This window comes from Rhinoraja longicauda, chromosome 14 (assembly GCF_053455715.1).
Source record: "Rhinoraja longicauda isolate Sanriku21f chromosome 14, sRhiLon1.1, whole genome shotgun sequence".
Classification (NCBI taxonomy): domain Eukaryota; kingdom Metazoa; phylum Chordata; class Chondrichthyes; order Rajiformes; family Arhynchobatidae; genus Rhinoraja; species Rhinoraja longicauda.
In genome coordinates this window covers 53,151,070-53,178,825 of record NC_135966.1, presented here as the reverse complement: position 1 = coordinate 53,178,825, position 27,756 = coordinate 53,151,070, and the positions used below count along the sequence as shown (strand labels likewise).

At 45.4% G+C, this 27,756-nt stretch overlaps 1 protein-coding gene across 1 annotated transcript; it reads left to right on the top strand.

Moving 5' to 3' along the window:
* Positions 1 to 1,388: 1,388 nt before the first annotated feature.
* Positions 1,389 to 23,139, top strand: LOC144600262 (transmembrane emp24 domain-containing protein 9-like). Its single transcript, XM_078411837.1, has 5 exons — positions 1,389 to 1,549; positions 7,432 to 7,532; positions 9,565 to 9,690; positions 16,611 to 16,757; positions 20,341 to 23,139. Exons 1-5 carry the CDS (start codon positions 1,411 to 1,413, stop codon positions 20,488 to 20,490), a joined length of 663 nt encoding a protein of 220 aa, XP_078267963.1. The 5' UTR covers positions 1,389 to 1,410; the 3' UTR covers positions 20,491 to 23,139.
* Positions 23,140 to 27,756: the final 4,617 nt, after the last annotated feature.

Here is a 27,756-nt window from a genome sequence, read left to right as displayed (position 1 = left end):
TGGGGAGAAGGCAGGAAAATGGGATTAGGAGGCAGAGATCAGCCATGATTGAATCTGAGGAAGAATCTCAACGTGAAAAATCACCCATTCCTTCTCTCCAGAGATGCTGCCTGTCCTGCTGAGTTGCTCCAGCTTTTTGTGTCTATCTTCAGCCAGAATTGAATGGCGGAGTGGACACGATGGGCCGGGCGGCGGAGTGGGCTGGAGTGGGTGATTATTGCACTTATTGCAATTTACAAGGAGATTCACAAAATCACGCCATCAAATCTTCCGTCATCCAAGAGCACCAACCGCCATGAAACAAGACAAAATACATCATCAACTCGCTAAATTTCAATAAACGTTGCTACCAATATTCCCTTTACCCAAGGACGATAAGGAAATGGAATATGTTACTACCACACGTGCCGCTCCCGATATTCAGTCATTTAAAAAGGGGATTGAGCAACTAGATCTGCAACTGCATGCATGAGAGACTGCACGTTTATTGCCCAACAGCGGTGGTTGGTGCAGTATCAACAAGACATCAACTTGGTCGAAAAGGCCCACTTCAAAATTTAATCATTACTCTACTCACTCCAACCTGCGCGAGATAACCACTTATGAGGTAGTATAAGAAAATAACTGCAGATGCTGGTACAAATCGAAGGTATTTATTCACAAAATGCTGGAGTAACTCTGAGGGCTGTTCCTCCAACTTCCGGTGGGACTCACTATGGCACTGGAGGAGGCCCATGACAGAAAGGTCAGACTGGGAATGGGAGGGGGAGTTGAAGTGCTCAGCCTCCGGGAGATCAGATTGGTTAGTGCGGACTGAGCGCAGGTGTTGAGTGAAGTGATCGCCTAGCCTGCTTTTGGTTTCGCCGATGTAAATAAGTTGACATCTGGAGCAGCGGATGCAATAGATGAGGTGCAGGTGAACCTCTGTCTCACCTGTTTGGGTCCTTGGATGGAGTTTAGGGGTGTTTGCGCAGTAATCAACCAGAACCAGGCGGAGTGACGCGATGGGTGGAGTGACACGTGGGCGGAGTGACACGATGGGTGGAGTGACGCATGGGCGGAGTGACGCGACGGGCGGAGTCGCGCGTGGGCGGAGTCGCGCGATGGGCGGAGTCGCGCGTGGGCGGAGTCGCGCGATGGGCGGAATCACGCGATGGGCGATGTGACGCGTTGGGCGGAGTGACGCGCTGGGCGGAGTGACGCGTTGGGCGGAGTGACGCGAGGGCTGGGCGGCCTCGGGTGACGTGGCAGCACCGTTGCCTGGGACGGGTCGCCATGGCGCCGGCGTGCGTACGTGGTGACGTATTGCGGTGACGCCAGCTCAGCCTTGCGAGCGCCGGCGGCCGCACGCATGCGCGCAGCCGTCCCTCCCTCCCTCCCTCTGCCGTCGGCGGCGGGCTCCCAGCTAAGATGGCGACGGTGCGGTGGCTACGTTGTTTGGTGCTGTTTCACTTCGCCGCCTCTCTGTGCTCCGCTCTTTACTTTCACATCGGGGAGACGGAGAAAAAATGCTTCATCGAGGAGATACCCGATGAGACCATGGTCATAGGTAAAGGGAATGGGATCTGGCTGCTGGAGCTTCCGGGAAGTAATGGATTGACACGTACACGCTCGCTCCCAGGTCCGTCAAGTGGCGAGGCCCGGGGCCCGGGGCCCGGGAGGCTGAAGCCACGCTCCTGCCTGCCTGCCTGGCACTGACCGAGCCAAACCTCTGCGGCTTCATAAGTTTGCATCAAAACATTTAATTTTCTTCAACGATTTTCCACCAATGTTTTTAAAAAACGGCACTCCCAGGTGTTGGATATACGGGTGTTGGATGTTTAAAAACTAGTTTTATACGTTGTCATCCTTCAAATGGTGATAGCAAGGAGCAAAAAGCTATAATTTTGTTGTCGCTGTGTATGTTCGTTTGCAGTGACAGTTATTAATATAGTTTAAGGTGAATAAACTGATCCTTATTCTTGAGGAAAGGGGCAATGTCACTGAAATTTTGTACATGTAAACTATGGTGTGATCAAGGTTGTCATTGCTTTAAAATGATGGGCTGCTTATTTAAGTCAGAAGAGGCAAAACATTTTATTTCACTGTTAGGAATCTTTCAAATTCTTCCTCAAAAGGGCAATGGCAGCAGATTTTAAGACAGTTATGGAGGTACTTAATAACTTGCGGAAGTGGTATTGAAATTGTAACCAGATTAGCCATGTTCTTAATGTTTCAGCTGGCCTGGAAGCCTTATCTATACATTTATTTTATAATGATTTGTTTCACAGTGTAGAATCTGAAGCTGATGAATATTTACATAATGTTCACCAACTTATTTTTGATGGTTTTTTTTTTGCAAAGATGATGAGAAAGTGAAGGTGAGCCCAAATGTTACACCAAGGTAGTGATAATGCAGTATCATCAGTATAAGAAAATAACTGCAGATGCTGGTACAAATCGAAGGTATTTATTCACAAAATGCTGGAGTAACTCAGCAGGTCAGGCAGCATCTCAGGAGAGAAGGAATGGGTGACGTTTCGGGTCGAGACCCTTCTGACTGATGTCAGGGGGGCGGGACAAAGGAAGTATATAGGGGAGACAGGAATATAGAGGGAGATCTGGGAAGGGGGAGGGGAAGAGAGGGACAGAGGAACTATCTAAAGTTGGAGAAGTCGATGTTCAGACCACTGGGCTGCAAGCTGCCCAGGCGAAATATGAGGTGCTGTTCCTCCAATTTCCGGTGGGCCTCACTATGGCACTGGAGGAGGCCCATGACAGAAAGGTCAGACTGGGAATGGGAGGGGGAGTTGAAGTGCTCGGCCACCGGGAGATCAGTTTGGCCAACGTGGACCGAGCGCAGGTGTGAAGCGATCGCCGAGCCTGCGTTTGGTTTCGCCGATGTAAATAAGTTGACAAGGGGTAGGCCATTTAGAACGGAGATGAGGAAGAACTTTTTCAGCCAGAGAGTGGTGAAGGTGTGGAATTCTCTGCCTCAGAAGGCAGTGGAGGCCAGTTCGTTGGATGCTTTCAAGAGAGAGCTGGATAGAGCTCTTAAGGATAGCGGAGTGAGGGGGTATGGGGAGAAGGCAGGAACGGGGTACTGATTGAGAGTGATCAGCCATGATCGCATTGAATGGCGGTGCTGGCTCGAAGGGCTGAATGGCCTACTCCTGGACCTATTGTCTATTGACATCTGGAGCAGCGGATGCAATAGATGAGGTTGGAGGAGGTGCAGGTGACCTCTGTCTCACCTGGAAAGACTTTGGGTCCTTGGATGGAGTTGAGGGGGGAGGTAAAGGGACAGGTGTTGCATCTCGTGTGGTTGCAGGGGAAAGTGCCCGGGAATGGGTGCTTTGGGTAGGAAGGGACGAGTGGACCAGGGAGTTACGGAAGGAACAGTCTGCGGAACGCAGAAAGGGGAGGGGATGGGAAGATATGGCCAGTGGTGGGGTCCCGTTGTAGGTGACAGAAATGTTGGCGGATGAATTGTTGGATCCGCTGGCTGGTGGGGTGGAAGGTGAGAACGAGGGGGATTCTGTCCTTGTTACGAGTGGGGGAGGGGGAGCAAGAGTGGAGCTGCGGGATGTAGAAGAGACCCTAGTGAGAGCCTCATCTATAATGGAAGAGGGGAAGCCCCGTTTCCTGAAGAATGAGGACATCTTATTGAAACATATAAGATAATTAGGGGATTGGACACATTAGAGGCAGATAACATGTTCCCAATGTTGGGGGAGTCCAGAACAAGGGGCCACAGTTTGAGAATAAGGGGTAGGCCATTTAGAACGGAGATGAGGAAGAACTTTTTCAGTCAGAGGGTGGTGAAGGTGTGGAATTCTCTGCCTCAGAAGGCAGTGGAGGCCAGTTCGTTGGATGCTTTCAAGAGAGAGCTGGATAGAGCTCTTAAGGATAGCGGAGTGAGGGGGTATGGGGAGAAGGCAGGAACGGGGTACTGATTGATAGTGATCAGCCATGATCGCATTGAATGGCGGTGCTGGCTCGAAGGGCTGAATGGCCTACTCCTGCACCTATTGTCTATTGTCTATTGTCTATCTCTGACGCCCTAGTGTGAAACACCTCATCCCGGGCGCAGATGCGGTGTAGACGGAGGAATTGGGAGTAGGGGATAGATATTTTGCAGGAGACAGGTTGGGAAGAAGTGTAGTCCAGATAGCTGTGCGAGTCAGTGGGTTTATAGTAGATGTCAGTCATTAGTCTGTCTCCTGTGATGGAGATGGTGAGGTCCAGATACAGGAGGGAGATGTCGGAGATAGTCCAGGTATATTTAAGGGCAGGATGGAAATTGGAGGTGAAGAGGAGATGGAGATCGTGTGAGGTGTCTTGGACGTAGGTGGGGAGGGATTTAACCAGGGGGGATAGGATGTAGTCGAGGTAGGTGGAAATAAGTTCGGTGGGACATGAAGAGGCAGAGACAATGGGTCTGCCGGGACGGTTCTGTTTATGGATTTTAGGTAGGAGGTAGAATCGGGCCGTGCGGGGCTGGGGAACTATAAGTTTGGAGGCATTGGAGGGTAGATCGCTGGAAATGGTGAGGTCTGTGATGGTGCTGATGATAAAGGTCTGGTGTTTGTCAGTGGGGTCATGGTCCAAGGATAAGTAGGAAGAGGTGTCTGAGAGTTGTCATCTGGCCTCGGTCCGGTAGAGGTCAGCACGCCAGACTACCACCTCCCTTGTCAGCGGGTTTGATGATTAAGTCCGGGTTGTTGCGGAGTGAGTGGAGGGCTGCACGTTCAGGAGGGGAGAGGTTGGAGTTAGTCAGGGGAGTGGAGAATTTGAAGCTGTTAATGTCACGACGGCAGTTGGAGATGAAAAGTTCTAGTGAGGGTAGTTGGCCAACCGGGGGAGGTCCAAGAGGAGGGGGTCCGTTGGAGACGGGAGAAAGGGTCATCAGTGGGGGATGGGGACTCCTTCCCATGGAAAAAGGCTCGGAGGCGGAGGCGGCGGAAGAAGAGCTCCACCTCATGGCGGACGTGGAACTTGTTGATGTGGGGGCGGAGGGGAATAAAGGTCAGGCCTCTGCTGAGGACAGACCGTTCGGTGTCTGAAAGGGGGAGGTCAGGAGGGATGGTGAACACCCGGCAATTGTGGGGGTTGCGGTCGGTATCATCACATCTTCCCCCCCATAAGAGATAGCGTTGAGAGGAATGTGCTTTGTGATTGAGGTAAAACGACAATTACTGTCTGCAGCTTCTACCTCCAGATGTTATTTGACATTTATTGTAAATTTGTATTTTTTACTCATTTTATTTATTGCAATGTTCTTATCAACATTCAGTGATCCCATATAGAAAGGCATGTATGTGGATGTCAGCTGGAGATGGTAATTTTTGTTGTGTCCCATATCATTGATCACCACCACCTTACCTTCTCATTCCATTGCAAAGATTTTCTCTGAAAAAATATGTGTGCAAAGGATGGTGCTGAAGTACTGTTTCATTCCAAGAAACAAAAGAAATGTCTGGTGGTGGAATTTTACTGAAGATGGTAAAAATTGTTTGCGACCTGTTAAGTACAGAGGGTGGGATGGGGGGAGATTAGGATGATCTCATAAATTATAGAAAATATAGGATCGGAAAAATTATTCTTGCATTGTCTGGGAGGTATGGGGAGTGGCGTGTAGCCAGAGATGTAGTTTCAGGTTCTGTACAAATATAACAAATATAGTATGCAGTTGTCAACATACCTGAAAAAAAATGGGTTGAGGGCGTGGCCCTGAGTAGGACTGTAATGACAGGCAGTATCTCTGGAGAAACTTCAGAAGATGGTTTAAATCAAAGGTAGACACAAAATGAAACTGCAGAGTCTGAAGAAGGGTCTCGACCCAAAACGTCACCCATTCCTGCTTTCCAGAGATGCTGCCTGTCCCGCTGAGTTACTCCAGCAGTTTGTGTCTACCAGAGAGAGAGTGGAGTCGGATTACGAAGCAGCAGGTTAAGTCAAGTCAAGTCAAGTCAATTTTATTTGTATAGCACATTTAAAAACAACCCACGTTGACCAAAGTGCTGTACATCTGATTAGGTTCCAATGGAGAAAAAAATGAAACATACAGTAGCACGCAAACTGAATTCACAGCGCCTCCTCAATGAGCCTCAAACACTAGGGAGTAGAAATAGGTTTTGAGCCTGGACTTAAAGGAGTCGATGGAGGGGGCAGTTCTGATGGGGAGAGGGATGCTGTTCCACAGTCTAGGAGCTGCAACCGCAAAAGCGCGGTCACCCCTGAGCTTAAGCCTAGACCGCGGGATAGTGAGTAGCCCCAAGTCGGCCGACCTGAGGGACCTGGAGTTAGAGAAGGGGGTTAGAAGATTTTTGATGTAGGGGGGGGAGTGTCCATTTAGGGCTTTATCATATATCATATATATACAGCCGGAAACAGGCCTTTTTGGACCTCCAAGTCCGTGCCGCCCAGTGATCCCCGTACATTAACACTATCCTACACCCACTAGGGACAATTTTTACATTTACACAGCCAATTAACCTACATACCTGTACGTCTTTGGAGTGTGGGAGGAAACCGAAGATCTCGGAGTAAACCCACGCAGGTCACGGGGAGAACGTACAAACTCCTTACAGTGCAGCACCCGTAGTCAGGATCGAACCTGAGTCTCCGGGGCTGCATTCGCTGTAAAGCAGCAACTCTACCTCTGCGCTACCGTGCCGTGAATAGGAGGAGCTTGAAGTTGATTCTGTACCGTACAGGGAGCCAGTGGAGAGAGGCCAGAATCGGGGTGATGTGGTCCCTTTTACGGGTACCCGTCAGGAGTCTCGCTGCGGCGTTTTGGACCAGTTGCAGGCGGGACAGGGAAGATTGGCTGATCCCAGTGTATAGGGAGTTGCAGTAGTCTAGGCGGGAGGAAATGAAAGCGTGAATGATTTTTTCTGTGTCGTCGAATTGGAGGAAAGGTTTGATTTTAGCTATGGTTCGAAGTTGGAAGAAGCTGGCTTTTACCACAGCGTTGACTTGCTTATCAAATTTTAATGCAGAGTCAAATATCATGCCGAGGTTAGGCAGGGCTCGTGGGCTGAGACAAGGGTGCCAGTATGGTCCCACTTGTGGATCTTGAGGATGGAAGATATGGGCTGCATTGATCCTAACAAAGTGAAAATATTACATGTTTCTTTCCACAGTTATTGTCTGGCCTGCTGTTGGCAACATTTTCTGTTTTTATCTTCAAAAGTTAAAAACTGAAGATTTGCATTTTGGCTCAGTTTTCTATTAATTCTATTAATTATGCTCTAGTTTCCATCCCCACTAACGGAAAGGTTAGAATTTGATGCAAGAGTCATTCTTAACCAGTTCATTGCACTAAGTTGAGTAGTTTGCCAGAAAGAGGGTCAATTTGCAATGCACATTCTTGGACCATTCCTGATGCCTGTTGGAAGATTTGGTGTAATTTGGTGATTAATGGTCAGTTTTTGATTGAATTTCTAGGTAATTACAAAACACTGATGTATGACAAACAGAGGGAACAGTATTTACCTTCGCCTCCAGGGCTAGGAATGTTTGTGGAAGTGAAAGATCCTGATGAAAAGGTACAGTATAGTCCAAATTGAAGCTAGATTTTCTGAGAATCTAATTCCAAACTAATCAGCTTTCCAGGTGAATTTTAAATTAAAAATTAGGTTCATACTAGATATTTCCATGTCTTTTCCTTTCAATTTAGCCTTAATCCAGTATGAGACATTTGCTATTTTGCAGAGATTTCCATTTGTGTCATGTGCGGTAAACTGTTTATTTGGTAAGGGAAAGCTTAAAAAATATCTGCAAATTATAGAATTTAAGAAACTTAAAGGAGTCCCATGTTGGCCAGAAAATGATTCTTATTCAGTGTATCCCATTTTCAATTTTATCTTGAACAGTGTTGTATGTTTATATAAAAGGAGTGTTTCTGCCTCTGTCACCATTTCAGACAGCTCGTTTTAGACCTGTGACCACGCGGTCCCTCAAATTCTATCAATCAATATTACTAGTTCCCTGCACACCCTATCGCAGCAGAATGTCATTGTTTTATACTTCTCTCTTAAATCTCCCATCAGTCACTTTAATGGACAAAATAAACCAACCCCATCTCTCGACAAAACGAAGATTTTCCAGTCATGGCAATATCGTTGCAAGTCTCATCTGCACTTCAAGGGATAGCATCTTTCCTGGGATGACGTGACTACAGGTGCACTTGGTGCTCGAGCTGTAGCTTTTCTCTGGTTGTACTATCTATTAACGTGACCTTACATTCTATGACTGATTAAGAACAACCTATGTTGCCTTAGTTGCTTTATTTGCATTCAAGATCTCCTTTCTCTAGGTTATTTCCAAAATCCAAGGAATTTTGTTAGATTGCAAGTTATATATTGGTGTCTACCTATATATCTATCACTGCAGCTGGTTCCTCTGGTGCAGACAAAATGTCAGACTGATGTCAGGGGAGTGGTAAATTTCAAGTAGCTCTTGCTTTCCCTCTCTCCCCATCCCCTCGCCCTTCCCGGTTCTACTGGTCTTACTGTCTCCGACTACATTTTATCTCTGTACCCCCTACTCCCCTGACATCAGTCTAAAGAAAGGTCTCGACCCAAAACATCACCCATTCCTTTTTCTCAGAGATGATGCCTGAGTTACTTCAGCATTTTGTGTCTATTTCTGGTGCAGACAATCGGGTCTTGGGGAATCCAGGATCTCCACTGGATCCTTGGTGCATTTTTTTGTAATGTTAGCAATTGTTTTAAGATCTCACTCCTTATAAACCCCAAAGTTGATTATTATTAGGATTTTTTTGAGTCTTTTGCTGTGGAGACTGATCTAAGTGTTCTGCTATTTCTCGGTACCCCATTATTAATTTCCCAGTCTGCTCTCTTAGGGGACCAATGTTTACTTGAGTTAATCCCTTTACTTTTTTCATACCGTTGCAAACTTTTACCATCTATATTTACTTGTTTTACTCCAATACCCATCATTTTCCCTCTTTAGAATATTTATTGTCATCTTTTGGTGATTTCTACAAATTTCTCTGTCCTGCAGTTTATCACTGAGCCATACAAAATTCTGCCTTGTAATATGATACCTTTGCTTCCTTAGTCATAGGCTGATGGTGCATTTTTATTGCAGGGTCTTCCTTTCTATCCATTGAAATTTATGAAATATTAATGCCTGGTGGGATCCTTTATTGTGAGACCATTAATTCTATCTCATTGCACAATACAAGATTTTAATGAATCTGTTCCCTCTTAAAATACTGATTCGATGCTGCCCCTTGGAATTATTTCCAATAATTTGCCCAACGAGTTTCCCAGGCCTCTGGTCTAATAACTTTGATAACAGTATCAGGCTAGGTGCAAATTTGTATAAATTAATATCTTAGTGCATTATTTTAATTGATAATGTATGGATTTCTGAAGCTGCAGAGGCTTATTCATGAAATTATGTGGAAATTATTTTGTATAGCAGGTTGATTGCTTCTAGTATTCAAAGAAATTTGCAGTCTTTATTCATCCAGTATTTTATCACCTGATCAAGGTTTACAAATGGAAATAAAATCAAATACTAACAGTGTTTACCTCTCATCCTATATAGGTTATTCTCTCACGACAATATGCTGCTGAGGGAAGATTCACATTCACCTCTCATATTCCAGGGGAACATCAGATCTGCCTGCACTCTAATTCCACCAAACTCTCCCTTTTTGCATCAGGCGTGCTGGTAAGGAATGAACATAATAGGAACGCCACATTCATGCTGTGAAGAGAACAATGAAATCAGTAATAGTAAATTTATTGTCATATAGCACAGGTCAGTGCTGATATTCACACTGCCCATAACACCCTAACCTTGCCTCATAGTTCAATATGTATACCATTCTATTTTTTGCCTAATTATCCATCATTATTTTCATGTATTTATAATTTGGTCATCAACTCTTGTGGTGGCATGTTTCATATTCCTACAACTATTCGGGGAGAGAATTTATCCAGACTTTTGTTGAATTTTGTGGTGGCTATTTTTAATTTCTGGATTTTTGATTTTGTGCTCGCCAGAACAGGGAAAAGGCAAATGTGTATATCTAGTTTTGTGAATCCTAATGGGTGTTCTCCTAAACTACAGACAATGAGTACTTAAATCTTTTGCTATTCTTTACCCTAAAGAATTCAGCCAGAATTTAAAAACCTCTGTTGCATGGTTTCTCACTGTTTTTACATGGATAAAAGAGGCTTAGTTGCAAGTTGAAACCATCTTTTAAACTTCCTATTCTTCTAAAGTTCTTTAATATCTTTTCACATCTATGTGTTATTTGGCAAGTATAACTGCATATTACTTGAGCATACTCTCAGCAAGTCCCATGTGTTTAACATTTAAAAGGCAGACTGTTCTGCCTTACATCTCCAGCTGCTTCTCCCACCAACATTACTCAGTTAATATGAGATATAATACTAGGATGTCTACCTTACAAAGAAGGTAATCCATTATGTTCCTTGAACTTAGTTTGGGAGAATTTTGATTTGTGCTATGTCATTAGATGCAGAGAGACAGAATTGCTGCAGATCTGTTTTCTACAAAATTATAAAAACACACATTTTGACTTTGATTGCCAGAAAGCAAATACTTTAAAGTGACATTGGCTCAGCTCTACACTTTTAATGTCAGGGAAAGATGGATGATTAAATATGTTTTAAGTTCCCCCTGTTTTTTCCTAGAATGGGCTTTGCATATTTTTTATGGGAACTGAGTTGTGGATGAAATGAAGATATGTGGAGGGACAAGTAGAGTAGAGGAAGCAGGGTCTGCAGAAGGACTTGCACAGGTTGGGAGAGTGGGCAAAGAAGTGGCAGATTGAATACAGCGTAGAAAAGTGCGGTCATGCACTTTTGAAGTAGGAATAAAGGTGTAGGCCATTTTCTAAATGGAGAGAGGATTCAGAAATTGGAGGTGCAAAGGGACTTGGGAGTGCTGGTGCAGTATCCCCAAATGGTTAATTTGCAGGTAAGGAAGGCAAATGCAATGTTAGCATTCATTTTGAGAATGATAGAATGTAAAAGCAGGGATGTTATGCTGAGGTTTTATACGGTGCTGGTCAGACTGAATAAAAGGATGTATCTTTTGGAATGGAGATGAGGAATTTCTTTAGCTAGAGAGTGGTGAATCTGTAATTCATTGCCGCACTGCTGTGGAGCCGTCTTTGGGTATTTTTAAAGTGGTGATTGACAGGTTCTTGACTAGTACGGGTGTCAATGGTTACAGGAAGAAGGCAGGAGAATTGGGTTAAGAGGGAAAGATATATCAGCCATGATTGAATAGTGGAGTGGACGTAATGGTACTAATTCTACTCCTTTGACTTATGCACTTATGAAAATTTCATATGGCGCATTTTCAATTCCAAATTGATAGGCTTGTAGTGTGAAAGCGTTCCACCAACCCGTTCGACTGTGGATGGTACGCCGTAGTGTGGTGTAGGCTGACACCCAAGAGTCTTGCCATGGCCGACCACAGTTCCGAAGTGAACTGTGGCCCCCGGTCGGATGTAATGTCCAGTGGTACCCCGAACCGGGCGATCCAGTGCGCCGCCAAGGCCCGCGCGCAGGTGGCCGTCGAGGTGTCTGCCAGCGGAATGGCCTCCGGCCACCGCGTGAAGCGATCTACCACAGTGAAGAGGTGGGTCATGCCCCGGGACGGCGGCAGCGGCCCCACGATGTCTACATGAATGTGGTCGAAACGCTGCCGAGGGACACGAAACTCTTGCAGAGGCGCACGCACGTGTCGCTGGATTTTTGAAGTTTGGCACGGGATGCAGGTACGTGCCCAGTGTGCGACCTGCTTACGCAGCCCGTGCCACATGAAACGGGAGGATACAAGGGCCACCGTCGCCCGAATGGAGGGGTGAGACAGCTCGTGGAGCACCTCGAATACCCTGCGACGCCAGACGACAGGGACGATGGGCCGCGGCAGGCCAGTGGAGGTGTCGCACAACAGTGTTGTATCCCCGGGGCCACAGACAATGTCCTCCAGCTGCAGGCCGGACACGGCTGTACGATAGGCGGCCATCTCCTCGTCCCCCAGCTGTGCGGCTGCTAGGGCGGAATAGTCGATCCCCCCGGCCATTTGTAGGACGGCGTGGATCGCGGGTCTAGACAGGGCGTCGGCCACCCTGTTGTTTTTTCCCTCCACGAACCGAATTGAGGTGGTATATTCCGACACATAAGCCAATTGTCTCTGTTGCCGCGCAGACCACGGATCCGAAACCTTGGCGAACGCAAATGTGAGTGGCTTGTGGTCGGTGAACGCGGTAAAAGGTCTCCCTTCTAGGAAGTACCGAAAGTGGCGTACCGCGAGGTAGAGGGCGAGGAGCTCCCGGTCGAACGTGCTGTAATGCCGTTGGGCCCCGCTGAGGTGCCTGCTAAAGAAGGCGAGTGGCCGCCAACACCCGTCGATGTGCTGCTCTAGCACCGCGCCGACCGCCACCTCCGAAGCGTCCACGGTCAGGGCGGTTGGGGCATCCTCCTTAGGATGGACGAGCATGGAATGCGCCCGCAGGAAGTCGGCGCCCAGCAGCAGCTGGGATACATCGGCAATGATGAACTGCCACGTGAACCAGCTGTCGCCGAAGTTAAGGGCGAGCTGGCAGACCCCGTAAGTGTTGATGGGGCTACCGTTCGCCGCAGTGAGGAGGGGGCCGTGTTTGCCCGTATGGATATCGGCGGTGGAAGGAGGTAGGACGCTCACCTCTGCTCCAGTGTCGACGAGGAACCGACCCCCGGTGCGGCGATCCCGAGCGAACACGCGATGGATCTGGCCGGCCGCCGAAGGGATCACTGACGGCCGGCCCTCGCGTTTCCCGGAAAAGCACAGGATAGGCGACATTGCTTGGCGTTCGGTCCCCAACGACGGTGACAATAGCACCAGCTTTTGCTGGTGTCCGGTGGTGGTGCAGACTGGGATGCCCACCAGCGACCTCCGGTGGTCTCCAGCGGTATTGGAGGTGGTGCTGCTTGGGCCGACCACCAGCGACCTCTGGTGGCGTCTGGCTGAATTGTCGGCGGGCCGTGCGAGAAGGACGTGCCGGCACCGGGGTTCCCGATGGCGGCCGGATTTCGCCGCGGGGGTCGCCCTGAAACGGGGTCGACGGCGGCCCCAGCTTGCTGTTGGCCTTCCGACGCCGCGGAAAAGACGGCTAGGGCTGCCAGGTCCTCCCGACGGGACATCCAAATTTGGTCAGCGCGCTCGCCCAGCCGCTGCGTGTCGGTGAAGGGGTCCTCTGCGAGCTGAGAACGGAGGTCGACGGGGAGCTGCCGCAGGTAGGCCTGCTTGAATAAAAAACAGGGCGGGTGGTTGCCCATAAGGGCGAGCATGTCCTCCAGAAGGGCCGACGGCCGTCGGTCCCCGAGCCCCCCCTGGCTCATAACGCGAGTTGCCCTCTCGGCGTCGCTGAGGCCGAACCTCCTGATAAGGAGTTCTTTCAGGCCCTTATATTTGTCATCCGCGGGGGGTTCATTAAGGTAGGGCTTTACTCGCCTTGCTGTCGCCTGGTCCAGGGCGCCGACGACGTAAAAGTACTTCGTCAAGTCGACGGTTACCCCTCGCACAGCAAACTGTGCCTCTGCCTGCTGAAACCAGACCTCAGGCTCTTCGGTCCACAGGGTCGGGAGTTTGAGGGAGACGGCCTCGAGGTCGGCAGGGCCGAGGGCGGCAGGACCGGGTTGCGCGAGGGCGGCAGGACCGGGTTGTCCATTGTTCGACATCACTACTTGTGATGTCCGTCGAGGTCACCAATGTAGTGGCCTGGCGGAGGCCAGAGAAAAGGCAAGACGCCAGGCAGTGTTTTGTTAGATTCTTTATTAGGCTGTGAGCTGGTGCCCACAGCGTAGTTCTCCAAGGGATGATCCACGCCTTCCCTTGGTCTGGCTTTTAACTCCTTTCACCTGTCCGTCACGTAACGAGGGGGCTGACCCGAGGAGTGGCCTGATCCGCCACAGGCTGTGTGGTAGGCTGCCCGGAAGGTTAGATGCATGGGATCCAAGGAAAGATAGCTGAATGGATAGAAAATTGGCTTCTTGGAGGGAAGCAGAGGGTGATGGTGGAAGGAAGCTCCTGGGACTGGAGGCCTGTGACTGGTGGTGTGCCACAGGTTTTGGTGCTGTGCCCGTCATTGTTTGTCATCTATATCAATGATTTGGATGAGAACATACACGGCAAGATTAGCAAGTTTGCAGATGATACAAAAGTGGGTAGTTTTGCAGATATTGAAGATGGTTGGGATGAATTGCAGCAGGATCTTGATCGATTGGCCGGGTGGACTGAGGAATGGTTGATAGAATTTAATACAGAGAAATGTGAGGTGTTGAATTTTAGGAAGTCTAATATGGGTGGACCTATACAGTGAATGGTTGGGCTCTGGGGAGTGTTGTGGAGCAGAGGGATCTAGGAGTGCAGATGTATGGTTCCTTGAAGGTGGAATTGAAGGTAGATTGGGTGGTTAAAAAAGCGTTTAGCACATTGGCCATCATCAATCAGTGTATTGAAGTATAGAGGTTGGGAGGACATGTTGCAGTTGTATAAGACGTTGGTGAGGCTGCATTTAGAGTATTGTAGACACAAAATGTTGGAGTAACTCAGCGGGATTGGGCAGACAGACTGGTGGGAGAACTGGCTGAGCATTGAGAGACGATGTTGCTGACCTCTCGTCGGAGAGAGGAGGAGAACTTCTTCAAAGTAGACATACCTTGAGGAGATTGTGCAGTGGAGCAGACAAAATGTGTAGGAAAAACTGCAGATGCTGGTTTAAATCGAAGGCGGTCACAAAATGCTGGAGTAACTCAGCAGGACAGACAGCATCTCTGAAGAGAAGCAATGGTGAAGTTTCGGATCGAGACCCTTCTTCAGACTGATGTCGGGAGTGGGCGGGACAGAGATAGAATGTAGTCGGAGACAGTAAGACTGGTGGGAGAACTTTAGAGTATTGTGTTCAGTTCTGGGCACCAGGTTATTGGAAAGATGTCAAGCTGGAAAGGATACAGAGAAGATTTACAAGGATGTTGCCATGGCTAGAGGGTGTGAGCTATAGGGAGAGGTTGAGTAGGCTGGGACTCTATTTCTTGGAGTGCAGGAGGATGAGGGGTATCTTATTGAGGTGTATAAAATGAGAGGAATAGATTGGATTGATGCACAGAGTAGGTGAATTGAGGACATAGGTTTAAGGTGAAGGGGAAAAGATTTAATCGGAATCTGAGGGGTGACTTTTTCCTCACAAAGGATGTTGGCTGTATGGGACAAGTTGCCCGAGGAGGTGGTTGAGGCAGGGACTATCCCAACATTTATGAAATAGTTGGACAGGTACATGGACAGGACAGGTTTGGAGGGATATGGACCAAACGTGGGCAGGTGGGACTAGTGTAGCTGGGCAATGTGGGCAAGTTGGGCTGAAGGGCCTGTTTCCACACTGTATGCCTCTATGACTCCAAAGTACTATTTGACAGAAGTTTAAAGTGGTATTCTTTCCTTTGTCGCTGTACTGTGGCAGTCTTTTATAGCACCATAGGTTTGTATGGTGCAAAAGCATTTGGGCTGGCTCTTTCTAAAAACAATCTTGCTCTTTTCCTCAATTTTGTATCCCAGATGTCTTTTCAAAACACTTTTAAGAACTTCAGTTTAAAGGTATCCACCTAATCACCTATTGCATTCCAGATTCTAATCATTTGGTACAGAGAACAAAAAATGTCCTCTTGTCACTTCTAATTCTTTTCTGGACCTCTTAAACATGTCTCATTTGTTGACCATGTAGTCATTGAAAGCTTTTTAAAAAAAAAATTCAACCTAAATCTCATAAATCTAAACAATTTTATCAAATCGGGTTTCCTATAGCGTGATTTATCCTAAATCTCACCTCCCCTATCCCAACTCCCCTGTATTCACCATACCATTCAATTAAAAAGAGCAGTGATCTTCGTTGTGGGTATCTGAATTTGTTTTATTACATATTCCCCTGTTTGATACTACTGTGCCTTAAATGACCCCCAATGTCTAATAATCTGATGTTGGCCCTATCAGTTTCTCTGCTCTTTACTCAAAGAAAGCAGGAGTCTACTAATCTGTTGATAGACCAATGAATTGTCAGAATTCTTCTACATTCCCTTACAGTGGAGGGATGTAAAAGTGAAAATTATGGAGCTCTGATAATGCAATTTAGCTCAGATTCCAGTTATCATTTTTCTCTCCCATCTGTTGCATTACATTCTTCTTCTTCTTGCGTTTGACGCAGCAGAAGTTATGTAACGCCCTCCGGGCGCTGTAGACAAAAGCATTACATTCTAATAGCCATTTGCAGCATCTTATGGCTTCAGAAATAGCAAACGGAATTACAAAAATATTACCTTATTACACAATTATAAAATGCTTCTGCAATATGTATATGTTTATATGTACACATTTCTCTGAAGAAGATTATCTTGAGTTTCCTCGAAGGTATCACAAAATGCTGGAGTAACTCCGCAGGTCAGGCAACATCAAGAGTTTCATGGTTCTTTTAGTACTAATCCATTCAGACAGGGTAGATCCCAGATGTGCAATGCTGATGAGCCTCTTGGTAATTGCATAGAATATGCTTGAATAAGGATTTTGTTTTTCTGTTACAGCGGGTTCACTTGGACATCCAGGTTGGTGAACATGCAAATGATTATGTGGAGATTGCAGCCAAGGACAAGCTCTCTGAGCTTCAGCTTCGAGTGAGGCAGCTGATCGAACAAGTGGAGCAAATACAGAAAGAGCAGAACTACCAGCGAGTAAGTTGGCAGGCATTGGGGGTGGGGGTGGAGGCAGGTGGCAACAATATGCACGTATTATAAAGATAGCTGTGGATTTGGGAAAGTGAGGGTGAGGAAGGAGTAAATGGAGCTAAGATACAATTATTGAGGAGGTATGTGAGGGGACCAGGAATATTTGTGTGAAGGGAAAAAATGGGAAAGAATCCTATCATAGGTGTTAATAAGAGGTTGATTCGTAATTATCACAAGAGTAAGAAGAATGAGGGGGCATACATAATCAATGAGGGGAAAATCCTTGGGATGGAAGAGATTAAGACAAGTGCTGGCAGGAGGATAAAGACAGCAATGAAAATAGAAAGTGAGGTTAGGAGTGGTGTAAACTTGAAGGGTAAGAAAATAAAGTTGGAAGTGGTCAGTATGCAGAAAGAGAAACTGAATGTGGATATGTAGCAACAATAACATTTGAAAAGATAGGCACAAAATGCTGGAGTAACCAAATGACACGGGCATCATCTCTGGAGAAAACGGATAAGTGACATTTCAGATTGAAACGTCACCAATCCATTTTCTCCAGAGATGATGCCTGACGCGCAGAGTTAATCCAGCATTTTGTGTTTATCTTGGTATAAACCAGCATCTACAGTTCATTTTTATTAAAATTTGAAAAGTCCTTTTACTCTGCTTCAGGGAATTGAGTAATGGTCACTGGGCTTGTGTTTGATCCACACCACGTTCTTGCTTAGTAACTGCAACAAAGCTGTTTGTAACGTTGAAGAATTCTTCATTATTGAACTTCCTCGGGTAGTAATGTACCAAATTTGACTTTTTTAATGCTGTGTCCTCTATCGATTCATTGCAAGTTCTTGCGGCCTATGGCATGTCGCATCAGGGGTGTGCAATATCTGCAGCTAACTCTTAGTGGAAAATATTTTAGAGGATGTAATGCTCTTCTATCTGTGGAGGAATATTTCTGCTGAATAAATAGAAGCTGAAGTGATTTAAGGGAGGGGCTGATGGATGAATGCTCCCAATGGGAACTGAGGCCAGGATAAGGTGGTGGTGAACAGCTATTTTCTTTTTGCAAGTTCCTGTGTTCTGAAGGAAGAATGGAAGTCTTGTGTCCTCTAGTATATAGCTTGCAGGGGATCTCACTTATGCAGCTATGGGCAGCGATCTCATGGTGTGTCATGGTGCTGCAACAGTCTCAAATGTTCTTGAGGCAACTGTGAGTATCTGACCTCCACAGGCAAAGGGTAGGGCATATGTGAGGCTGTATTTGAGGTTGGAACAGCTAGTGACTGACATCTACAATAAATCCACTGAATCGCACAGCTATCTGGACTACACTTCTTCCCACCCTGTCTCCTGCAAAAAGTCTATCCCCTACTCCCAATTCCTCCGTCTACGTCGCATCTGCGCCAGGGATGAGGTGTTTCACACTAGGGCATCAGAGATGTCCTCATTCTTCAGGAAACGGGGCTTCCCCTCTTCCATTATAGATGAGGCTCTCACTAGGTCTCTTCTACATCCCGCAGCTCTGCTCTTGCTCCCCCTCCCCCCCATTCGTAACAAGGACAGAATCCCCCTCGTTCTCACCTTCCACCCCACCAGCCAGCGTATCCAACAAATCATCCGCCAGCATTTCCGTCACCTACAACGGGACCCCACCACTGGCCATATCTTCCCATCCCCTCCCCTCTCTGCGTTCCGCAGAGACTGTTCCCTCCGTAACTCCCTGGTCCACTTGTCCCTTCCTGCCCAAACCACCCCATTCCCGGGCACTTTCCCCTGCAACCGCAGGAGATGTAACACCTGTCCCTTTACCTCCCCCCTCAACTCCATCCAAGGACCCGAACAGTCTTTCCAGGTGAGACGGGGGTTCCCCTGCACCTCCTCCAACCTCATCTATTGCATCCGCTGCTCTAGATGTCAACTTATTTACATCGGCGAAACCAAACGCAGGCTCGGCGATCGCTTCGCTCAACACCTGCGCTCAGTCTGCACTAACCAATCTGATCTCCGGTGGCTGAGCACTTCAACTCCCCCTCCCATTCCCAGTCTGACCTTTCTGTCATGGGCCTCCTCCAGTGCCATAGTGAGTCCCACCGGAAATTGGAGGAGCAGCACCTCATATTTCGCCTGGGCAGCTTGCAGCCCAGTGGTATGAACATTGACCTCTCCAACTTTAGATAGTTCCTCTGTCCCTCTCTTCCCTTCCCCCTTCCCAGATCTTCCATTGTCTTCCTGTCTCCACCTATATCCTTCCTTTGTCCCGCCCCCTGACATCAGTCTGAAGAAGAGTCTCGACCCGAAACGTCGCCCATTCCTTCTCTCCAGCATTTTGTGAATAAATACCTTGGGTTCCCAGGATGGCGGGGAACAATTTGAATTACAAATAGTATGGATTCAGGAAATCGGTGTTAGTTCTGTCAGTCAGAAAGAATATTTTTTCGGGTGAATAGTTTGAAAAAAAACAGGACTTAAATTTTACTTGGGCTGCTTTCAGTGCCATTTGAGGGAGGCCTTCGTGAAAAATGAAATTACCAAGATTTTAATTTCCTAGTGGGCACTAAGTCACCCTGAAATGTGTGCAAATCTGATTTACTCCAGGGTAAAACAATTTACATTTGTACCAACAAAACTCGTAAGCTGCAAAATGTAATTTACTGCCATGCTCAATGATGCAGGTAATTACCAAACAGTTGGACAGGATGGCTGGTAATGAATCAAAGAACTATTGATTAACTGTAGCTCTGCAGGTATAATGCACTGTCCATGCAATGGTTTAATGTAGGGAACGTTGTACTTTGTATGAGGATAATCAGAATGAATGAAATGGCAATTGAATACTGTGCCTTTAATGGTGATAAACATTTTCAGAAATGGGATTAAGTTGCAGTTTTCCCTTTGCTGGCTGTAGCCCACTGAGTGTTAAAGTCAAAGCTGAGATTATTACAGCCATATTGAACTGCATTGGCGAAGTCAGTGAAGCATCTCTGGTTCCTCCGCCATCACAGAAGGCAGTCTTTTGCCTATTTACTTTTTGTTAGCAAAAGATGGCCAAGATGATGAGACGAAGAATAAAGGACCAAACTTTCCTGCTGTAATATTGAACGCATGCCTTCCAGATCTAGCCACGTATTTCATACGTTTATAATACCAGAACTGTTTTCATAAGTTTATAATACCAGAACTTCCTAGCAATCTGATAGATAACCTGTGAATAAAGAAAAGGGGTCCATATCAAACCTACTTAACTACCAGTTGGTCTATTTTTAATTCATTAGCAGAGTGCTGGAAAGTGTCATCGATCTTCCTTGGTTACCCTCCAGTACCAATGTTTTAACAACATAGTGAAACATGTATGAATTTGTATGTAGACATGGTTAATTCTTAATATTCTTTGATATCCATGGTAGTTAATGAATGACCTGTTTAGTGGTAACTGTTATTAGAAAAGCTGAATATGTGCTTTGAGATCTCCTACAATAGGCAATGTGAATGGCTACAAAATGGCTGTATTGATAATATAATGAGACCTACAAGATATGGCCTGCAACGCACTGGATTCTATTTCCTAAAATAATTTTTCTTGTTTCAGTATCGTGAGGAACGGTTCCGGGGGACCAGTGAAAGCACCAATCAAAGGGTATTATGGTGGTCAATCGTGCAAACACTGATACTTATTCTAACTGGCATCTGGCAGATGAGACACTTGAAAAGTTTCTTTGAGGCCAAGAAACTGGTGTAAGGCCTGAATGCAATGGTCTGTTCTTGATTTGATTTAATACAGTACAAGGCTGATTGGGCAAAAGCACATTTTCAGTCACAAGTCATGGCTCATTGGATTTTGCCAAATTTTATCCTCTTGTCCCCTCTAACCTCTGACATGCAGTGCCTCCAAATGGAACTTGGCAAGAAGCAACAGGTTTTTGCCATTTTGTTTTTTTGAAATAAGCCTTTGCTGTTTAAAAGGCAGCAACAAATGGTTGGAGTTAACTCTGGTATGCTGCCTCTCGACTTCCAGTATCTTGTCAAGCCACTGTAAATGTTTCATTTTTTTCAAAGCTTTGTTAAATAAGTTGACTAATTTTAATGTTTTTGAAATTTTTAGGCATTTGCAATGTCCTGTGAACATCCCCTTGAGACTTGCATAATGCATATTTTCTGGAACGTTTCACTCTAGCTATGATATATTGTGCAACACGAACCTCGCTTTGACCAAATGTGATCATGGAGATGGGGTTAGACTTGTGAGATCTCATTGACACTCTCTGGGTAACTAAACAAGAATTGGATTATTTATAACTTTCTGAGTGGAATTGAATTTGTCTGACTTGAGGGGACAAAGCTGATGAATTAAGGCTCTGGTTAACTACTGCACAAATATATTTTATTGTACTGTCTCCTCTTTGTAATTGGAAACCTTGCTTTGGTCATGTGAAAATTGAGGGATAATGTAGGAACTACCAGTCGTTACTGTGAAAGATATTCTATTCAAACCCGTGTTTGAAAGGAGTGAAGTTATATTGATTGCGCTGCAACAATATCAGCAGCTGTATATATCTGTAACAAGGTGGTGGTGATCAAGAATCCAATGGCACCCAGGCAGGAATGGAAACTGTAGGTACTGCTCTGACAAGTTAACCTTTCTGGTGCTCCAATTCACAGAACATGCAAAATATGCTACAGACACAAAGTTTGGATTTAGTTTTAATAGATTAATAGAGAGTGGGTAGAAATTTCATTGGATTTCCAGGTTTAATTTTTGATGGATTGCTCCCTCTTTTCAGTGAAATGAATGTAGTCATTGCAACTTTTGCTGTTGCAAATGAAGGGTGGAGTGTTTTCACTGAATGATAAGCAGACAAATCTCCCCTCCCCTGGGTTGCATTCATTAGGGTTTCCAGTTTGAGAATCTGTTGGGCAGCATATGACGTAGTGAATCACTTGGGTCCTATTAATCCAGTGGGAGTAAGGTTTTCTCTGTGGTGTAGGAAATGTTAAGCTATCTGAACTGCTTTGCACCCTTCATTGCAACTGGCCATATATGTATTTGCTTATTGTTTGTAATAATCCAGCTTGATCATTTACATGGTTAGCCAAGTGTTGTGATTAACACTTGTTGGTGTCTTGGCGGTCTGTTGGCGGATTATTCAAGAGAAAGCACCAGAAATGTGGTGCCCCAAATTTAATCTGTTCCAAAAACCGAGGTAATGGTTGCAGTTGAGGAGTCAGTCTCCTTGGATTGTTGGCCTGAAATCTCACTCTTTCCAAAACCTATGCCATGATTGATCTATTATAAATCATGCTTGTTTAATAATTTTTGAATCCTATTTTTAGTTTGAATCATTCCTACAATCTTTAACCCCAGCCCTCGATTATAGGTTGATACATTGAATGTTCATAAATGAATGTCGTTTCTCCTTTTAAAGAACTAATTTTTCACTAATTTCTCCCAAATCTACTTTCCTGGCTTGGGAATCTTGGAAGCATACCTCTATACATTTATTACTAAATCCATGTGTTTTAATCCAATTGATTATGGCAGTCTTGACGATGACCGTGGTCTTCAACGTCAAACCTCATGGGGAATGATTTTTATCAACGGCCTCTAGATAGAATACCCAAGGCTGTGATTACTTCAGTGCTTCAGTTTTACATGCATTCCAGGGACATGCACCAAACAGCTTATTTCAGGAGAGCTTGTAGAAAAGGGGGAAATGAAGAAAGGGGTTCATCCTAGAGATGCGGCTATCTGAAACAGTAAGGGAAACATTAATAGCTTTATCCAAATGTTGAACTAAAAAGTGTGATTAGGGGTTCAAGAATTTTACTCTGGTTTTGCTGGGAAAGTGCTATTGCGTTGCTACTGATACAGTACATGTTCTTTCATCAATTACACTAGTGAAGGATTCTTGTTACAGAAACACTATTTCAGTGTGTTGGAAGGGTGAAGGATAGATGGTTGAAGCCATTATTTATGTCTTCTATCTTTAGTTGGTTATAAGTAGCAACATTTGTTTAAGAACAGATCCGAGTGCAGAACTTTCAAGTGGAGGTGAACAAAGCTTAATTTATTAAATCAAAAGAAAAAGTTTTATGATGAACCTCTCCATAACGGCAGCAAGTTTGGTTTGAATGCAAGATCTTTTTGTTGCACAGAGCCAGTTTCTTACATGGTGTTGAAATACTGCCCTGAATGTAATGATCTGCTCATTCCTTTTGTTTTCCATTTTATGTTTCCACACCTCGATCTTTAATTTGGACCGAAACATTTTGTTTAGAGGTTTACCTTGCTTAAAGAGATTCCTTGTGTTGCAGAGAATGGTTTGTAGTTATGTTGACTGTGGACCATTTTTCAATGTTCTCATTTTTGAAATAAACTATTTCTATCTTTGTTTTTAAGTTTCTCATTATTCCTCTAACACTTGTTACTCAGCACATTTACCATTTTGAACTATTGCTGGGTTGTTGTAAATTGTGACAGTGTGCCAGTTGAACTGTTGAATTGAGTTCTTGTATGCACAGAATAGTGCAAAGCAGACTGAAAAGAATAATTTTGCTGCAGAGCCACATAAATCCTTTCATTTTGATCCAACACCGGTGGTAGGGAGCTAAGGTTTTTTTTAAAGATAAGCTTTGAAATCTAGTATAGACAGGAGCAACTCCGCAGGTCAGGCAGCAACCCGTTTTGGGTTGGGACTCTTCAGACTTTTCGTCAGTCATCCCTGCTTAGAACTTGCACATCTTATGGGTAGTTTTACTGCATCGCTGGGAAGTGGAAGAAGCTTTTCTTAATTGTGGGGTACAAAGAAAGTTTATTTAGATAATGGGGTAGTATTGGCAAAAATGGATTTACCCCTTTATCAGGCTGCACCTCAGTTCATCTGATTATTTGCAGGATATATTAATACATGGGAATAATGAAAGGCAAAATGTTTTAAACGCCTAATGACATTGTGTAGAAGTGGTACTGTTTGACACTGATCAGATACAAATTAACTGATTTTTGACAGTGTTATGGTACCATTAAGTTGAAACATTGGCCTGCGTGAGGACAATGAATATTGGCCCCTCCCAAATCAAATTCGCGGAGGAAGAAAAATATTCTGGAATTGCCTTGACATGCTGAAGTAAATAGTCTGCTCTTTAGCTTTGCCAATGAAGATCAGCTCCTTGGTTGAAGTATGGGGAAACCTTTAGTGCTTGTATCCATGAAACTAGTGATGTATTTAAATTCAAAAGTTCTTAATGTACTGAAATTCTTAATGTACTGAAATTAAAATCCACCTACATTTAGAATAACAAGATAAGCAACACTATAAAGTGAATCTGAGGAGAATATTTAATTTGTATATCTAGATTTGACCTGCCACTCTGCAGCTAACTGCACTCTGCTTTTATATGACTTCAGAATTTAAATCTTGTGGGACGCTGCAGCTAATTTTTTCAAAATGCAATAAGATGGCTTTTGTATAAAGAACTTTTAAATGGAATTTATTTTTCACTTAAACATGTTTAATAAAAGAGTTTACACACCCATGACCCATTGTCCTCTTTGCCTTTGAGAAATGCAGCCTGAGCTGGACCAGGGCTTGGCTGGAACCCTTGAGTTAACCAAGGTTGATGCCATTAGGACCAAGTGGACCCGTTAGGCCCAAACCTCTCCTCCCCCCTCCCTCCTTCTCATCCCCCTTCCATTCCCTTCCCCCACACTCCATCCCCCTCAACCCCCCTTATCCTCCCCCTCCCTCCCTAGGAGATAGATTTAAACATTAAAACGCAAATAACTTTAAATATATAACATCGATTTCAATGAAACTTCTTCCATTAGCACCAACGGAATGACAGTGAGTAAGGTGGGCCTAAAATTGTCACACTATCGTGTACCGTTTTGGTTATAGTTCAGGAACAAACAAATGAGAGTTTTCGTATATAGATTGTGAACTTGTGGGTCATTTTACTTTTAACCAAAATGCCAGTAATGTATTTCTGCTTGTGCTGTTTAAGAATTTATTTAAAGCCTAATTTTTTTTTTAAAAAGCATTTAAAAAAAAATGTGAATCTTGAACCATTGATGAATACATAATCTTAAATTAGCATTCAAATATCACTGCCGGGCTTGGGATGCTCAATAGTTTGGAGATTTAAAATGGAAGTGTTCATTGTTTCTGCGTAGACTGCCCATGATGGATCTTAAAGATATCATTAAAGATGGCAGTGATGTGCTTTAAAATGCTAGCATTGTGTATGGATTGCTGGTTGCGCAGACTTTGTGGGGCGAAGAGTTTGTTAACACGCTGTATCTCTAAACTGAACTAAATTTGACACTTTATTGAAATGTACCCCCATTTGTGGCTGACTTGAATAAGGTGTGCTATTCATTCATGGCTCTCCAGTGGGTGATTAAGGAAGTGGTAAAGCCCAAGTACATTATAATAATAATATAATATTCATTTATTGTCATTGCAACGAGTACAACGAAATTAAAAAATAGCCAATCCTGACGGTGCGTACAAACATATATGCAATAAATGCAAAAACAAATAAATACATAAATACAATTAAATACAATTATGTTAAGTACAAAGATTTTTTAGTGTTGCCTAGTGCAAAGGTAGTGTTCAGTTCTCGTATGGCCCTGGGGTAAAAACTGTTCTTAAGTCTGTTTGTTCGGGATTTTATCGACCTGAAACGTCGACCAGAGGGCAGATGAACAAACAGACGGTGGCCGGGGTGGGATGGATCTTTTATTATTTTGCCTGCTCTACTGAGGCAGCGTAGGCTGAACAGGTGCTCCAGGGAGGGCAGTGAGCAGCCGATGATTTTCTGGGCCGTCGTGATGACCCTCTGAAGGGCCTTCCTGTCCTTTTCTGAGCAGCTGGCATACCATGTGGTTATACAGTATGCCAGCACACTCTCGATGGAGCAGCGATAGAAGGACAACATGAGCTTCTCCTGCAGGTTGGTTTTCCTGAGGATCCTCAGGAAGTGGAGTCTCTGCTGTGCCTTCTTTACTGTGGTGATGGTGTTGGTAGACCAGGTGAGATCCTCTGCGATGTGCGTACCCAGGAACCTGAAAGCTGGTACCCTTTCCACACAGGCCCCATTGATGTAGAGTGGGTCGTAATCTCCACTGGTTTTCCTAAAGTCAATTATAAGTTCCTTTGTTTTGGAGGAGTTCAGGACCAGATTGTTCACTGAACACCATGCTGCCAGCCTTTGGATTTCATCCCTATAGGCTGTCTCATCTCCTTCTGAGATGAGTCCAACCACAGTCGTGTCATCCGCGAACTTGATGATGGTGTTGGTGGGATGGGTGGGGGCGCAGTCGTGAGTGTAGAGGGAGTAAAGGATGGGGCTCAACACACAGCCCTGTGGTGAGCCGGTGCTCAGTGTAATGGTGGAGGAGAGGTGAGGGCCTATTTTGACTGTCTGGGGGCGGTTGGTCAGAAAGTCCTTGATCCATTTGCAGATGGTTTGGGAAAATCCAAGGTCGGAAAGTTTGGTGACCAGTCTGCTCGGGATGACCGTGTTAAAGGCAGAGCTGAAGTCGAGGAAGAGCATCCTCACATAGCTCCCCTGGTGTTCAAGGTGGGTCAGTGCAGTGTGAAGAGCAGTGTCGATGGCATCCCCTGTAGACCTATTTGCTCTGTAGGCAAACTGGTGTGGGTCGAAGGTGGGTGGGAGGCTGGCTTTGATGTGCTGCAGGACCAGTCTCTCGAAGCACTTTGTGATGACCGGTGTGAGTGCTACCGGACGGTAGTCGTTAAGACTGCTGATGACAGACTTTTTCGGCAGTGGGATGATTATGGCGGACTTCAGGCAGGGAGGGATGGTGGATTTTAAAAGGGACAGGTTGAAGATTTTTGTGAAGACCTCAGATAATTGGTCTGCACATTCCCTCAGCACTCTGCCCGTCACACCATCGGGGCCTGCAGCTTTCCTGGGATTCACTGCTCTGAGCACGCGCTTAACATCATACTCCTGCACAGTGAAGGTGTTGCTGTCAGGTGCTGGAGAGGGTGTAATGTCTGCCACTGTAGCTTTCACCTCGAAACGAGCAAAGAAACAGTTAAGTTCCTCAGCCAGCGAGGCGTCGCCGTCGGCAGTCGTGCGGTTGCTGGTCTTGTAGTTGGTGATGTGCTGGATGCCTTGCCATACCCGCCGTGGGTCATTGTTGGAGAAGTGGTCTTCAATCTTCCTCTTGTAGGACGCTTTGGCATCCTTGATGCCTCTCTTCAGGTTGGTTCTAGCAGCACTGTATAGAGCTCTATCACTAGACCTGAAGGCGGTGTTACGGTCCTTGAGGAGAGACCTGACATCCTTTGTCATCCAGGGTTTTTGATTTGGGTACAACCGGATGCGTTTGTCGACGGTGACATTGTCAACACAGTTTTGGATGTAGCAAAGTACAGTTGATGTGTACTCCTCCAAGTCCTGATCCTCAAAAATATCCCAGTTGGTCCTTTCGAAGCAATCCTGCAGCTGCGAGGAAGCTCCTTCAGGCCATGTCTTAACAGTCTTTATGGTGACTGGAGCTTTCCTCCTGAGTGGGGTGTATGCTGGGGTTAGGAATATGGACAGGTGATCTGACTGCCCCAGGTGTGGTAGTGGTGCTGCCCTGAACCCCTTCTTAATATTTGAGTAAACCTTGTCTAGTGTGTTTTTCCCCCTGGTAGCACATCTTATGTGTTGTTCAAGTTTCGGGAGAACTGACTTTAGGTCTGCATGGTTGAAGTCCCCGGCTATGATGTGGGCTGCTTCTGGATATGTGCTCTGTTGTGAGTTTATTGCACCGAGCAGGTAACCTAAAGCTGTGCTAGCGTTAGCATTCGGTGGGATGTAGACTGCTGTTACTATAACCCCTGTAAATTCGCGAGGAAGGTAAAAAGGCCTGCATTTAACTGTTAGGGACTCCATTCTGCTGAAGATCTAATTTAATTTGAATTTGATGTCAACAAATTCTGAAGAAGGGTCTCGACCCGAAACATCACCCATGCTGCCTGACCCA

Coding starts and splice junctions, on each gene's coding strand:
- LOC144600262 (XM_078411837.1), top strand. CDS start 1,411: ATGGCGACGGTGCGGTGGCTACGTTGTTTGGTGCTGTTTCACTTCGCC. Junction 1,550..7,431: donor CGATGAGACCATGGTCATAG/GTAAAGGGAATG, acceptor TTGAATTTCTAG/GTAATTACAAAACACTGATG. Junction 9,691..16,610: donor TTTTTGCATCAGGCGTGCTG/GTAAGGAATGAA, acceptor TTTCTGTTACAG/CGGGTTCACTTGGACATCCA.